General features: G+C 44.5%; 1 protein-coding gene across 1 annotated transcript; it reads right to left on the minus strand.

Annotated features, from left to right (window-relative positions):
- On the minus strand, nucleotides 1-12,815 carry CASP6 (caspase 6). Its single transcript, XM_041758864.1, has 7 exons — nucleotides 12,356-12,815; nucleotides 7,119-7,161; nucleotides 6,452-6,598; nucleotides 5,955-6,031; nucleotides 3,855-4,030; nucleotides 1,254-1,413; nucleotides 1-634 (listed from the first exon to the last, which is right to left on the minus strand). Exons 1-7 carry the CDS (start codon nucleotides 12,393-12,395, stop codon nucleotides 396-398), a joined length of 882 nt encoding a protein of 293 aa, XP_041614798.1. The 5' UTR covers nucleotides 12,396-12,815; the 3' UTR covers nucleotides 1-395.
- Between the last annotated feature and the right edge of the window lie 3,621 nt (nucleotides 12,816-16,436).

Here is a 16,436-nt window from a genome sequence, read left to right on the forward strand (position 1 = left end):
GAAAAATTAAAATATGAATTTCAAATATTTTATTAAGGGAAAACAACTAATTTTTGGGTTTCTAAAACCTTTAAAAACATTATAAAACATTTATAAAAAAGCTTCACAAAATACAAATTAAATCAGCCAGATATTTTTGACTAACCTAATGATTTACTATAAAAATCAAGTATTACAAACGCTTGTGGATTTTTACTTTATAGTAATTCCCTGAGGACTTCATTTCACATATATCAAACCCTTTCACCATGTCTAATACCAATAGGAACTATTTTTTTAAGTTCTCATTACACCATTAAGACATTTTAAATTGCTGTATCAAATTTCAACCTAATGATACTTATATAAAAAGATGGAAAATGTGTTTTGAATATAGATACATGAAACAGATTCTATCATTTAGATTTCGGAAAGAAATGCAGCTTTTTAGTTAGCATTGAGGCAAAGCAGGGAACCTGCTTCTTTCCAATTGCATTTGGGTCTTTGCAAAAGTCCACTCGGCGCTGAGAAACTTTCCTGTTCACCAGGGTGAGTAGTTCTGTGAACTCTAAGGAGGAGCCAAATTTTCCCAGCATCTCACACAGATCTTGAATGTACCATGAGCCATTCACAGTTTCCCGATGAGAATAATAACCTAAAAGGAGGAAAAAGGGCACTGAGGTTTTTTTGGCTTTCAGTTACTTTAACTGAAAAACACTGTTATAATGCAGCACTATAGAAGTTCTCAAAAATTTTTGCAGAGTTAAGATGTGTCTGTGATAGTTTCAAAATTTTTCTCAGTTGACTAGTCTCATATGGGAAAAGGGATTAATTTATACAATTTTCTGAAAATGGGGTTATTCTAGTTCGTAAAAATTCCCAAGATCATAGTCACCCAGCAGTAATTCTGACACATGAGATTAGAAAGGAAAACATAGTCTGCTGCATGAGCAAGGAAGAACCGTCTTCAAAGTATCTTCAACAAAGCTTTCCATGAATATTATCATGACACCAGCACAATCAACGGAGAATAGGCAGCTAAATATTCAATCTGACTTATAACTTAACATGGTTCTCAGGAATAATTTTTCTGTAAGTTACTTTATATTTCCTATATCACTGTGTGCCATGTGAGCAAAGAAATCTATTCTAAGACTGAACTTTAGGATCAAATCAAGGTGTCTGACAAAAATACCAGTCTGAAGCCCAGGGAAAACTTACAGGAACTCAAGTCAGGAAGGCCTAGTCTTTGTTTGTATTAAACAGCCACCCACCTTCTGCAACAGAGTAACACATGAGAAAATCCGCTCCAGCAGGCAGAGTGTACACTGAGGCCGCATCCACCTCCGTTATGTTGTCCTCCAGCTTGTCTGTCCGATGATCCACTACATCCAACGGAAGGACTGGCACGTCATGCTGGTCTCCTCGACATGCCTAGGAGAAGAGGAGGGAAAACCACCGTCTTTTCTTACCTACTCTTTTTCTTCCCAGTGTTTAATACTTACAGTGAATGTAGAATTTAGCACACTTCCACATCAGCATCAACAGAAGCCTCTTTATAGGTAATTCAGAAACCATGCTGTCAAGTTCTGGAGCAAATTAAGCTGACAGTTTTTCCCTACTTAGGTTTTCTTTTAATTAATGTCTTCAAAAAACTGTCTTCCTCAACTGTATACCAGATTGTGTGGATGGAAAGGTATGCTATAGAGAAAGCCTCTGTGGTTCTAAGGTTTCTTATGGATTAACCACACTATAGCACCAGGATGCTACCCCTTTTTTTAAAGGCTCTGGTATTTGCCTAAGGTATGTCTTTTTTTAAGATTTTTTTTTATTAGAACAAGCAGGGGGAGGGGCAGGAGAGGAAGAAGCTGACTCTGCTGAGCAGGGAGCCCAACGTGGGACTCGATCCCAGGACCCTGGGATCATGAGCCAAAGGCAGACACTTAACTGACTGAACCACCCAGGTGCCCCTTGCCTAGTGTTTCTATTGAATTAGGGAATATATTCCCAGACTGGGTTGTGCTTGCTTAGCTGCTGCCATAAACTGTCAAAATGCTACCTACCACCTGACCTGAGAAGACATCTTTTCATGTGCCATTTTCTTTTTGCTTGTACTTCAGAGTGTCTCAAATTCTTATCCACCAATCCTGAATCACACAAAGGCTGACATTAACTTCTACTCTTAAATGACTGTTATGGGCTGAATTTTGTCACCCCCTCCCATTTATATGTAGAAGTCTAAACCCTCAGAATCTCAAATGTGACTATTTCGAGACACGGCCTTTGAAAAAGTAACTAAGGTAAAATGAGGTCTATTGTGCTTCTAATTTATAATTAGCATCTTAGATTAGGACACAGACATGCACAGAGGAAAGACCATGTGAAGGTACAGGGACAAGACTGCCATGTCCAAGCCAAGGACAACTGCTAGCTTGATCTCAGACTTCTAACCTCCAGAACTGTAAAAAAAAAAAAAAAAAAAAAAGCATTTCTATTGTTTAAGCCACTCAGGCTGTGTACTTTGTTCCGGCAGACCTTGTAAATTTAATACAATTTCATAGTGGTATTTGAAGAGTTATAAGCTTTAAAAAAAGTCCTGAGTGATTTCAGTGCTCAAATAGACCCCTAATACTCCATTTTTACAGGCAGATTTTAATCTTACGTTACCAGGCTTTTTTTCAGAACTTATTTTCCACTGTCTTCCTCTAGGTCATATAAAACACCTAGAATTTTGATGCTCTCACTTGCCAAATCAGTGACAGTCAGCTGAGAGCTAGCCTTTATTGAGGGCTTGCATGTACGAGGCACTGTTCAGTCTTTTTCCATTTGTTAGGCGGCTGTTTATCCTCACAGCCACCCATAAGGCAGTGCTATTTTCTCCCCGTTTCACAGATGAAGAATCGGAGGCACAGAGGAATAAAATAACTTGGCAAAATATTTTCCTCCTTTGTGTCTATCCCCACATAGTAGCTTGCTAGTTATTTCTAATTCTCTTGTCTCTGTCGGTACTGGCACTCCTTTTCATGAAGCACTCATGTCATGATTTTCCCTGGTTTTTCCCATTTGCTGGGCCATCCCCCTCAGTGTCGTTCCTTTGCTTGTTTCTGTTTTACACTCGTTTTTCAAGCTATACTTGATATGTGCAAACTCATCTACTCCCAAGGCTGCCATGACCATTCATCTCACTACTCTCAAATGTACTTCTCCAACCCATGCCCTGCCTTATGTTCTAGAGCTGTAACTCCAACTGTATGTGACAGATACTCCAATGCTGTTGTCACAACAAAAACCATGGGTCATTCTTATAGATCCCCTACTCCCTCCCCTTAAGGCTTTATGGCAGGTGGAATGTGGCCATGCCTTCCATGCTGTTTATACATACAGAATTGCAGGCACTGGAACATGGTGCAAATTCCTTACTGATGTGCCAAATGAGATGTTTCAGGCCCAAACATTTTTATCCCTAATACCAGTTTGGTTGAAGGGAAAGGTGAGAGGGTGAAGTAAGCTTAGCCCCAGAATACCTGCATTCTGCCCACTGGCCTCCATGCGTGGTGCTCTTAAAAGACCCTTTTTCTGGCAGCTCCCCTTGACGTTGGCTGGGCCAGAGTGTGGCACACTGGTTATTTTAAGTCCTTTCAAATGTCAATCTATTAATAAACTGATAATCTTTATTATTTATTCCTTCTTAAGAAGGAATTACTACTAATGGGAATTGCTAACTAATTGCAACTCTGATTTGGCTAGGAACCCAAAGCAGCCCTGGCCTTTCCAATTAATGGAGAAAATTACTTGCAAAATTGGCTTTAGTTCTTTATAATCACATGTGCAAAAACATGGACTTACAGTTAAGATTGTAACATAATCAGTCTTACCTGAATGATAAATATCTTGGGTTTTCCAACTAGGCTCTGACATTTGTCTCCTTTGAATAAGCCAGTCAGTGTCTGAATTTCAATTTTGGCATCATATGCATAAATGTGATTTCCTTCACCATGACTCAGGAACACACATAAAAAGCAATCGGCATCTACGTGGCTAGAGGTTGATGCTGTAAAAGTCCCCCAAGAGTTCACAAAGAAATAAAGATGTTTATTATGTACATATAAAAAATTCAATTTACTAACACTAGAATAAAGCTACATATGATGGAGGAGGAAAATTTATTATAATAAATGTAAAAAGGAAACATAACTTAGTCTTTAATCAAAACCATACTGTATCTGATTTTTAAAAACCTAAAAGTTCGAGTTTAAACAAATTTCATTAGCTTTTCTACAACAAAGAATAATGACACGGAAAACATAATGGGATTATTGTGCAATAAAAGTTTCTTTGAATTAGCAGAGAACTTCTGAGAACAGATGGGAAAGACCCAGCAACTACTAATTAACAACTGCTATGTGCTGTCGCCACCCCCAGTGAATGTAGCAGCTTCGCTGTATGTCAGCAGCATTTACAGCTTCCAAACCTTATGAGCAATATAGTAGAAAACCTGGTAAGCAGCCAGTTAAAATTAAAATGATTTACAGATTAAAGGAGTCTAGTACAGAGGTTCAAAATTTAAAAACAGAACTACCACAGGATGCAGCAGTTGCACTATTAGAATTTATTGCTGGAAACGAAAATACTAATTTGGAAAGACTTGCATCCCCCATGCTCACTGAAGCACAATGGTCAGGATATGCAAACAACCTAAGTGTCCATCAGTGAATGAATGAAGAAAATGAGATATAGATATACAGATATAAATGTATGTACGTGTGCATGTATATATATCCATTTATGGCTGATTATTCTTCAGCCATAAAAAAGGAAACCTTGGCCTTTGCAATAACATGGATCTTGAGGTCATTATGGTAAATGAAATAAATCTGAGAAACACAAATACCATACGATCTCACTTACATGTGGAATCTAAAAAAAAAAAACCAAGCCAAACCCACAGATAGAGAACAGATTGGTGGTTGCTATCAGGTATGATAAAGTGGGTCAAAAGGTACAGGCTTCCAATTATAAAAGAAGTCATGGGGATGTGATATACAGCCTAGTGCCTATAATAATACTGTATTATATATTTGAAATTTGCTAAGTAAAATTTTAAAATCCTTATCACAAGAAAATTTTTTTTTGTAATTCTCTATGGTGACAGATGGCAACTACATACTGTGGTCACCATTTTACAATGTATACAAACACTGAATCATTTTGTTGTACACCTGAAACTGATATGTTACATATCAATTACACCTCATTTTTTAAAAACCTCTGCAGCATAAATACATAAATATAACAGTCCATTGCAAATGACTTGAAAATCCACGGCACGCAGTAATTATGATAAACATAAGTTAGAGTACCTACTGCATAGTGATGTAGAAATTTAGAGACAATATATGTAAAACCATTTTTTTTAATAAAATATTTTGAAGCCAGTAAAAAACTTGGGTATAGGAGTGAATTGAAACATGACCACCCCCTGCCCTCAAAAAGGATGTCTGTGTGGTTCAGCGGTTGAGCGTCTGCCTTCAGCTCAGGTGGTGATCCTGGAGTCCTGGGATCAAGTCCCACATCAGGCTTTCTACAGGGAGCCTGCTTCTCCCTCTGCCTGTGTGTCTCTGCCTCTCTCTGTTTTTCTCATGAATAAATAAATAAAATCTTAAAAAAAAAAAAGCTGCCCAGCATCTGTAGTATTTGCACTTTGACTTTTAATTGCCAAATGAGGCCATTTCATTCATTTCTAAAATAACAGACTGTAACGAGTGGTATGCTAAATACAAACTTTGGAGGCATAATACTTTGCAAAAGTCTCTGAATCTCGTGGGTGATAACATATAAGCAGAGGCACAACCAGACCTGTAATCCATGCTAAATTAGTTGGTAAGACTTTTTGTTTTACAACACAGTTAAGTATTTGGATGTATTTATAGATAGGATACTAATCCCCTCAGAAGATAAATAGGAAAACTACTCACCCTCATGAATTTTGAGCAGTAGTTCTTCTGCTTTAAGATCATTAAAGCATTTCACCTCAAATCCTAGTTCTGAAAACCTGGTGATAAACTGGATATTAGCTTATGAGCTATTCAAAGTTGTCACATACCCATATTTACTTGGAATACATATATCTATACATGTTTTTATGACCTATAAATTGATCTTGGGAAAGAAAAAATGAAATATGACAATGATGGTTTCCCCTGGTCACCCACAGTAGGAAAGGATTTACTTATAAGGGTTCAAGTTAGGATACTGTCATCTGCTATGCAAATATGTATGTGATGATGCGGAGCCTGTTAACATTTAATAGAAGAGAGTTAGGAAGAAAACTGAGGCCAGTTCTCATAGGCTGCTCTGCCCAAGCGAGGCACCCCTTCCGACACTCTTGCTCTGTTATTTCCTCGGTAGGAACAAGTTCTGACGAGTATCCTGTAAATGTCCCATCCTTGTGACGTGTAGATAAAACCAGTACCTGCGCACGAGATTATCCCTGTCTGCGCTGGTGCCACGCCTGTCCGGCAATGTTAGGTGCCAGAAGAACCGCTCGTGATTGAAGATCAAAGCAATTCCTCTCCTCTTGTGGTCCATTTTGTACTTTTCTTCCGGGTCAAACATTTCTCTGTTGATGAGAAGTTTAAACAATAATCACTTTAAGTCACACTAAATAACGAGCTCTATGCCCAAGACCCAGGTGTGGGGCAGACAGCTCTGCCCTTTTCCCCTCCCCTGCCAGGCTGACATGCTACTGGTGTGCACTGGGAAAGCCTCACAGCCAAACTGGTAAGGAAAACACTGAAATATTTCTGTACTGATTGGTAAACAGCAGCCATCCCGAGCACCCCCCGCCCAGGCCCTTCCAGGGGTATCTTTTGTCCAGGAACTGGGGATACCAGCCTGCCCAGGCCCAGCTCTGGCTCCAGGGTCTGCACCACACCAGTTCCTAAATATTTTGAACATCAGTGTAGGTCCTCACATGACCAGGGGCGGCAGCCAACCCCCAGGTCTAAGAGCCCCCTGTTCCAAGGCTAACACTCAGTCATTCTCCACTCTACTTGCTCCCAGGCCCCCTTCTTGCTTTTTGTGGACTGGTCATGATCAGCAAAGGAAGAGATCTTTATTAGGAAAGAGCACATTCCTACCTCTTATAGAAGGCATCAGTTTCTGTCACATTTTGTTCCTCATCTATTTAAAAAAAAAGTTGAATTTTGTTAATTTACTTTTTGACTTGTGGTAAAACACAGCAAGACTCCCGCACCCTAAACCCTTAAATGTCGAGTATATGGGGTGCCTGGGTGGCTTAGTGGTTGAGCATCTGCCTTCAGCTCAGGTCGTGATCCCGGGATCCTGGGATCGAGTTCTGCATCAGGCTCCCTGAAGGGATCCTGCTTCTCTCTCTGCCTGGGTCTCTGCCTCTCTGAGTGTCTCATGAATAAATAAATAAAACCTTTAAAATAAAAAATAAATAAATGTCAAAGTATATGAAAAGAAGGGGGGCAAGGAAGGGAAGCTGCTTAATAATAAATGAACGATAAACTGACAGCTCAACTTTCTCACCCCAAATTCTCATTTGCAAAATGGGAAGTGTACGATCAAGAGAAATAGAGAAAATACGATGCAAATGCATTCACTGCAGAATATGCCTACAGAAACAGAGTAATGTAATCGCAGAACTATGGACTAGAGCAAATGAAATACGGGAATGTTTTGCAGAAAATGTTTTTGCAGCTATCTCTGTAAATGAAGAAATTCTACACAGTAGAACTGAAACACCGTGTGTGGTTAATACTGGATTACCCTGACCTGGAAGAGGGAGAGGTCTGGGCGGGGAAAGGGGAGAGGCAAGGGCAAAGGCCTAAATTTTGGATCTCCTGAGTGGCACACTGGCACTTACAACCCATCACGTGACAGGGACCTTGAGGGCCAGCCACCCTTCACTGAACCCTTCTCTACTCTTGGAACAGTGCTGTGCACCAGAACTTTCTGCAGCCAGGGAACCGTTCTGTACATCTGCTGTCCTATGTCACATCCTCGCCGCAGGCCACAAGTGGCTGAGGATGTGAAATGGGGCTAGCGCAGCCAAGGAAGGCAGCTTCTCATTTAATTTCATTTAAAAAAAAAAAAAGATTTTATTTATTCACGAGAGGCAGAGACCCAGGCAGAGGGAGGAGAGGCAGGCTCCACGTGGGGATCTCGAGGCGGGACTCGATCCCAGGACCCAGGATCACGACCTGAGCCCAAGGCAGCTGAGCCACCGGTGCCCTAATTTTAAGAACCACGGCGGCCAGCGGCGTGAGTACTGAACAGCAGGAGGCCGGCGCCTTCTACAGCCGAGGCCCATGCACCCGTGACTGTTTATACTAACAGACTTAACAGCCCTGAAGGGACAGAAAGTACTGAATAAGCAAATATCAAGAGTACAGCAAGCTGCTCCTCTCCCTCGAAGTCGCTACAGGAAGCCTGTCAGACCCTCTCCCTCAGCGTCACCAGGAGGGTCCTGTTCCCTCCTCCGCGACCACGTCTCCCCACAGCCGTCTGCCGACAGGAGGGACGGCCCCGCGCTGCACCCGCACTTTCAGCCTGTTCCTCCCGGAATCCTCCAGCCCGGCCCCCCGCCCCCCGCGCTAGACGCCGCGTGCTTCCCCCCACAGCCCCTCCCATTCCCCGCGCGCCCCCCGCCCCGCGAGCCGTGCGGACTGGCCCCCCGTGCGGCTCCGCGGGCGTTGGTTTTCTCCACACCCCGCGGCCCGGGAGCCCCTTCCTGCCAGCCCCGGCTTCCCTCGGCGCGCGCCCTCTGCGGGGACGTGGGGTGCTCCGCACTAGCCCCTGCTGCCCCAGGCGTCCTCGCCGCGCGCAGTGCCCCTCGGCTACTTCCCGCTTCACCCCTGCTCTGCCGAACACCCTCGTATTCTGCGGGCTTGCGCTCCGCCAGGCGACCGCGGGGCCCCTCGCTGCTGCACGGCGCCGCCCACCCGGGGCTGCTGCCTGCGAACACGCTGCTGTGCCGGGCACTGCGGACCTGGGCGGCCTCTCCCACGCGCCGCTCCAGGGGCTCTTCCCAGAAGACCGTGCACTCCACGGAGCCTTCCCTGGCACGCGCCACTCACTAGGACACTCTAAGATTTTTACCTATTTCCTCCTGAGAGACACAGAGAGAGAGAGAGGCAGAGACACAGGCAGAGGGAGAACAGGCTCCATGCAGGGAGCCCGACGCGGGACTCGATCCCGGGATTCCGGGATGACGCCCTGGGCCGAAGGAAGCCGGTCACCGGCTGAGCCACCCGGTGCCCCTACTAGGACACCTTCTGCGACACTGCTCGGCCCAGGACACTCCTTACTGCAGACACCACTCTTCTGGACAGTCCTCCTACATCACACAATCCTACCCAAGTACCCCCTCACCCTCGCGCTACTCTACCCCGAATACTGCCCACCTCACACCCCACCCACCGGGATTACTTCCTACTCTCCACACTGCCCTACTAAGGCACAGGAATTTTGTCTCTGTCCATTTTCAAAAGGGTTCCAGGACCTACCTCCTTTTTTTTTTTTTTTCTTTAATTCATTTATTCGTGAAAGACACAGAGAAAGAGAAGCAGAGACACAGGCAGAGGGAGAAGCAGGCTCCATGCAGGGAGCCCGACGCGGGACTCGATCCGGGGTCTCCAGGATCACGCCCTGGGCTGAAGGTGGCGCCAAACCGCTGCGCCACCCAGGGATCCCTGCACCTGCTTTCCTTTAGACCAGTTCCACAATACATCTCAAACTAATCACATTCAATCCTTGGGTGAAGGACCATCACCTCATTCGTTCCCCCCAAACCTGCCCAATCTGGAAAGCACCATCTCTAACACGGTGCACAGGGCAGCAGACCCAGGAGCTCACCTCTTGCCATTTTTTTGCTCCACACTGGGGAGACTACGGCAGCTTAAAGTGCAGCGGGTGGAAGCTGTGCAAACGGCCGGTCACCAAACTGACTCACGTCATCAAGGGTGAAAACATTGGAGATGCACATTTGATTGGGTCGTTAAAATTCATTTTTTATACAAATGAGAAATGTCCTTAAGTTTCTCTCAGGCTAATATGGGACACAGATATGTAAATAAATAAGGTCCTCCAGGCAAAAGAAAAAAATCCATTTTTATTTTTACAGTCCAAGGAAGGAATCGCAGCATTCCTCCTGGCTAGGTGTAATTTAAGCTGTGCATTTGGCTGGTCTCAAACACTGCCCTCAGCTTAGACGTGACCTGTAGGTTTAGGAAAGATAGCTAGTTTCAAGTAGCTCCAGATAACTTAAAATAACATTCAGTTTCAAGATATGGCAATCTCTGAGGGACTTTTAAAAAGTGTTTTGTTGTTATTGTTAGTACTATGAATGCAGAAAGAAACTTATTTCTGACCCTCACCAGCCCAAACCCCATCTAAGGGCACCCTGCACCTTGCAGAACCCGTCAATGACCAGGTCCAGCTGCCATTCTCTTCTAGCAATTTGTTCAATCAGAACAGAAAGCGGGGGCACCTGGGTGGTTCAGTGGTTGAGCGGCTGCCTTTGGCTCAGGTGTGATCCTGGAGTCCTGGGATCGAGTCCCACATCGGACTCCCTGTGTGGAGCCTGCTTCTCCCTCTGCCCATGTCTCTTCCTCTCTAAGTGTGTCTCTCATGAATAAATAAATAAAATCATTAAAAAAAAAAAAAAACCAGAAAGTGATGGACATAGATGTTAGAACCTAAGTTCCAAAACTGGACTGGAGTTGATAAATTTCACTCAGGCTCTGCAGAAAATAATACACCGTGACTCTGTTGTGGTCACTCTAAGTGGATGTCTTCGGCAGGCAAACCTTCAGAAAGGACGCACTTTAACAAGTGTCATCATCACATTGCAGGAATACAAATTAACTGCCTAAAAGAGTAAATGGCTCTGTGGACATGGAAAAAGTAAAATTTAATGGAGATACCCTATATAACAGATTTGTAAATTCCTGTGCATCTATAACCTATTTATCAAAAATGGGTCCGTCATTAAACTTGACTCTTGACCTCTTTGTACTTCTTGCCTCTGATTCAGGCAATCTTCCTTTTCACCATGATGCACCCACCACCTCTTTGCTCAAGCCGGTTAATGTTTTACTGAAACCAGTCACTCCTTTTTCTTCTCCTCACCTGGATTTGCTAATCCCTCCAGACAGTCCTGCCAGCTGGCATTTGTTGATGGCCTGGCGCTTTACATACCTTCTCTCCCTCAGCTCCACAGTCCCTGAGGCAGAGATACGGAGAGTCCCCCAGGCCTGTTCAGGGACAGTGCAGGGGAGCTGGGACTGAAAGCCAGGTCCGCCGCCTATAAACTCCAGAGTCTCTGCACGCTGGTCGCCATGTTAAACTCCTCCTACACAGAGGCCAGCTACCTTCCTAAACCAAGGGTTCATTTCTCCAGACTTCTCCAGCGTCTACCGTCACCATCTTCATTCACCGCAGTATCTATGAAAACCTACTCATATTCCCTATTAAGGATCTGATAAATAATCCTATATTAAGTAAAGTATGTCAGGCCTCACAGTAAAAAAGGGATGGAATGGAGAAAAAAGGGCACAGGTAGGAAAAGGAAAGCAACGGGTAAAAAGAATGGGGGGGGGGGGTGCCCTGAAAGTGGTGGGCCTCCTGGACCCCTGCCTCAGCACGAATCCACAATGGGAGTGGCCCCGGGGCCTGCACGGCGCCTCCAACCGAGGCCGCTCCCTGAGTGGCCGAGGTGACTGCCTCCAACCTGCCTCAGGGCAAGCCGGCTGCGAGCGGCAGAGCGAGCTGGGGGAAGGCACTCTGCGTCAGCCGCCAGGCTCAACCTTCTCTTTTTTTCTTTCTTTCTGTATTTCTCTAACTATGGCCAGGCTCGAAATTTCTAGAGCTATCAGAGATGTGATTAGTGACAGGGAACAATGTTCGCAGGTCCCCGTTAGGCAGCCGCGGAGGAAGAGGTGGTTTCTGCGGGATCCACACAGCCCTGGGTGTGGGGCACACCGGGCTGCCCCGGCCAGGTAGGGCCTTGCCCAGGGGCTCCTGCGGGCTGGTTATGCTCTCGGGGCGACGCACGCAGTTCCCTCTTTTTTCCCCTTTTTACTCCGGAGTGAGAAAAGAAAACCTGGACCCAACTTCCAAAAGTCAACTTTCCAGAGGAGCAGGCGCGGGGCCGCCGGCACCGGCGCGGCGGGCGGGCCCTCGAAGGCAGACGCCTGGGAAGGCGGACCCGACGGCCGGAGGGCAAGGGCGGCCCGGGCCAAGTTCCGGGGGGCTGAACAGACCGAAGAGCTAACGCGCTGCCCCGCCGGCCCCGAGCGCCCCCCAGGCCCCGCAAGCCGCCCTCGCAAGCCGCCCGGCCCCCGCCTACCTGCAGGCCCAGCCCGGCGGGGCCCCGGCGCCGAGCTCATCGCGGCCCCGGGCGCAGCGCCGACGCCCGCGGTCTCCGCTTCCTGCGCCGCCCGCGAGCCCCCGCCCCTTCCTGCGCCGCCCGCGCCGCCGCCCCCGGGAGCCCGCCCGCCCGCCACTCCCGAGCTCGCGGGGTCCGTCCGCCTGGCGCCTGGAAGCGCCGGTTGCCCCCCGGGCTCGCAGGGGCCCGCAGTCTCCGCCCCCGGGCTTTGCTCCTCCCGACTGGCTCCGAGGGGAGGCTGGCGCGTGCTCCCGGGCCCGGCAGGCCTTCCCGTGCCAGCTACTGTACTGGACCCGTTAGGATCTCTCGCAAAAGCTCTTGGGGGGATTCGGGACAAAGTAAAACTAAAAGTCTGGCTTTCCTGGGTAAAGTTAATTCGGGGAAGCAATCGTGCAGAAATTCGGAGCCCGAACTTTGGAGCCTACAGGAGCCTTTTCTTGAGCGGGCCTGTGGTCCCCACCCGTAAAATGCCGAACAGTGCGCGCTAAGTGGGCCCGACCCGGCGCTCAACGTGGCCTGTGACGGGAGCTCCTCCTTGGGTGGTTGGCTAGTGTGTAAATTTGCCACAATGAACAATTCTAACCTCGGCTGAACGGGTGGCTTCATCTTTTACTTCTCTGGGCCTTGTCATTTTAAAAAAGTAACCATCTTCAGAATGGGAAAAGAATGGGTTAAGGCATCATTTCTAATACATTAAAAGTATGAGGGATCCGTCTTCTATAAATACTACCCTTATTGGGGAGAGAAAAAAATAGAACTTGGTAACTTTTCCTACGTGTGCTCGGTTATTAACTCAAATATGAAATCAGGATTTTCCTCATCCCATGTCATTTACTAGTGTTCATTTTGCTGTATCTCAGAAATCGACTTTAGTTACTTTCTACTTAAGACATGGAATATCATTCTTTGCCTTATATGGTTTTGTGCTAATTAGGTTAAATTGACTACTTAAAACAGTGCCTGGCTTCAAAGAACTCATATTTGTTACTATCATCTTTAGCTCACTGAAAGGATTGGCCTTTTGGTTTCCCCATTACCTGGCACAGTTGCTTAGCCTGTAGGAGGTGCTCAGTAAATATTTATCCATTGAATGAGATCTAGGGTTTCAGCATTTGCACTCTGGACTTTATTCAGTTTGAATGTGTTATCTGACCACCAGAACTTCCTGTCCTTTTGCCTAATTTTCAGGGTCTTCTCTGAATCCTGAAAACACTCCCTTCTAATCAGTGGATCCCCAGTTGGCTGACCTTCCACTTATCTGGAAGGAGCAGATAAAGGAATCTGTTACCCCTCCAAGTACCTTGTTATCTCAGAATATTTTATTTTTAAAACATGTGGTTATATTTTAAAATAAAATCTTGTCTATCTTCAAATGTAAGTACAAAGCATTTTAGGATACTTATTTCAGAATTTTAAGTATGTAATTTTAGCCTTGTAAAGCAATAGCTATCCTAATAAAAGGGGTAAGTGCCTAGGATTGGAAAACAGGCTGCCTAGATTCTAATCCTGGCTCCATTTCCTTAGCTGTGAGACATTTGCACAAATAATGCAACTTAACCTCTCCCAGTTTCAAATTCTTCTCTATAAAATGGCGACCAAGCTTACTCAAGTTTTGGAGACAGAAACTGCCCAACTTCTAGAACAGTACCTAGCCCACAGTAAGCTTTCAGTTCATTATTTGTAGCTACTGAAGACTATCTAGGCCACTTCTCAAACTGTGGTCTCTGAGCCAGCAGTATCAACACCATCTAGGAACTTACTAGGAATGCAAACTCCTGGGACCTACAGAAGTGTATCTCCTGAATGAGGAGCTGGGGGTGGGGCCCACTAGGTGTTTTTAATGCCAGAATCCAGTGAATCAACTGCATGCTCACATTTGAAAACCACTGACATAGACTGACTAGAATCCTACCAATCCTACCTTCTCAAAAAACAAACCCCCCCCCCAAAAAACCTAAAGCAAATCCATACTATTAAAATAATTAAGATACCCTAAAGACCGAAAGTTACTCAATAGATGGCTTGAATGCACTTTCATAGAACTTTGAAACTGAAGGTCTTAGCTGTCACCTATCCTAGAAATGAAACATTCGTAACAGATTTCAGAGATAATCCTCAAATTTTGGTCTTTTTGTTTTGTTTTTTAGTTTACCCCACTAAACCTTCTGGTTTTCCCTATAAAAATCACGGAAATATTAGTTTCTGTAATCCTGATTCCTACACTTAAGAAAAGCCAACAAAAAAGGTTTGTAAAGTCGTGAGCAAGGAGATTTTGAAGGATATTTTGGAAACCTCAGCCTGAGGCAGAAAAGCCTAACATCCCTATGGCTTATATGCCAAGAGGATACCACTGATCAGTTTTAGTTATTTTTATTAGTAACTATTAGTTATTTCTGGTATACTGGTTACATCAACTCATTCTTGCTTTTATGATCTGAGCAATGGCTGGTTTTGTAAGATTAAGCAGTGAGGAAAAACAGCCAACTAAAGGGGCTACTTCAATTATTATAACCAGTCCCTGAATGAATATACTGCAAATACAGTATGTGTGAATTTGAACAATGCAACAAAATATATGTGGGAGGATCTTACCTAATAGGCTTCATTCTACCCCAAAGTTACCGAAGTCAGTCTACTAAAGAGTTTTTATAGAGACTCCATTGTTTTCATTTTGTTAGATGTTTTTCTTGTTTTGTACCAAGATAAAATATACAGCTTGATTTCCTGATAATCTTGTACTTCTATACTGACAAAAATACCATTTTTTCATCTTAGGGAGAATTAGTTATAAGCTAATGAAACAACTTTTTAACTAATATTACTAGTATAATTTACAAGCCCACTGAAGGCAAGCCTGTTCCAAATGTGTTTCATTTGGTTCTGTCCTCATATTTCAATTCTGTCTTCCTTAGAGCTTCTGGGTGCCTGAGTTTCTCCACCTATGAAATGAATACAGCCTTATCTGTCCCTGGAAAAGTGTGTCAAAAGGTTTTAAAGACAAGGCATTATTTGAAGGCAATTCAGTTTTATTTTAAAAATATTAGTATTATGTTTCTTGCATAGAGCTGCTAAAAGCTAGTTTTGGGGTTTTCTTTTTGTTTATGAGTTTTATTCTATGGATAGTGCAGATACCATTCTTAAAATCTAAATACATGCCCTGTGGTACGTGATTCAAGTGCAGACATCAGTAAGGACTCACATTCAGCTTAACATATATACACATACAGAAATCATTGTAGATTGTACATGTACATGGATTAATATGCATACATATTTCTTAGCTCCATTTACTGGGAGGGTCTTAGCAGCAGTGACACCTCAACAGCAATGAGCACACTCAGCACCCAGGTATTGGTTCCTAAGTTCCAACAGAAAGCATTCTCCAATAAAAGGAACCAGTGCTCTTTGGAGAAGAGGCTGATTCTGGTGCTGGAAGCCTACAAGACAAGTCTAGAGTGACATCTCCTACTTTCTTGCCACAAAGTATGTAAGTGCTCAAAAATCAAAAGGATGGGGGCACATTACAGACACACAGGAGCCAAACTGACATAACTCCCAATAGCTGAGCTAGAACAATTTGAGCAATAAAATAAACATTACTCAAAGTCTGAAAGAGATATACATGAGTCCATACTGATATAAATAACTGAATAAATGGGACGGATGAGGAGACAAATCTTTCTTACAGAAAAATTCCAAGAATCATATAAAGAAATTCCCCTTTCCAGCAGGTAGAACAGAATCTTGCCCACCCCCCACCTTCCACAGACTGATTTGGGGACTGGCTTCCAAGGAACAGAAGTATGGAAAGGGAAAAGTAGTAACTTGACAGTGGAGAAACCCAACAGACACTACCTTCACCAAGTGTTCGGAGTTACCATACCAAGTTGATTACATTCAACTACTGATATGATCTGGTGAGAAGAACCCTTCTTCACCTCTGTGGTTTTCTTCCTGAAAATATCCATAACCCAAGGTCAAATATGAAGGAAACACCAGACACGCCCAAAGTGAGGGGCATTCTACAATACACCTGACCAGC

This window comes from Vulpes lagopus, chromosome 6, assembly GCF_018345385.1.
Source record: "Vulpes lagopus strain Blue_001 chromosome 6, ASM1834538v1, whole genome shotgun sequence".
Taxonomy (NCBI): domain Eukaryota; kingdom Metazoa; phylum Chordata; class Mammalia; order Carnivora; family Canidae; genus Vulpes; species Vulpes lagopus.

Coding starts and splice junctions, on each gene's coding strand:
- CASP6 (XM_041758864.1), bottom strand. CDS start 12,395: ATGAGCTCGGCGCCGGGGCCCCGCCGGGCTGGGCCTGCAG. Junction 4,031..5,954: donor ACTGCTCAAAATTCATGAGG/GTGAGTAGTTTT, acceptor GGACTTTTACAG/CATCAACCTCTAGCCACGTA. Junction 1,414..3,854: donor CCAAGATATTTATCATTCAG/GTAAGACTGATT, acceptor CTCTTCTCCTAG/GCATGTCGAGGAGACCAGCA.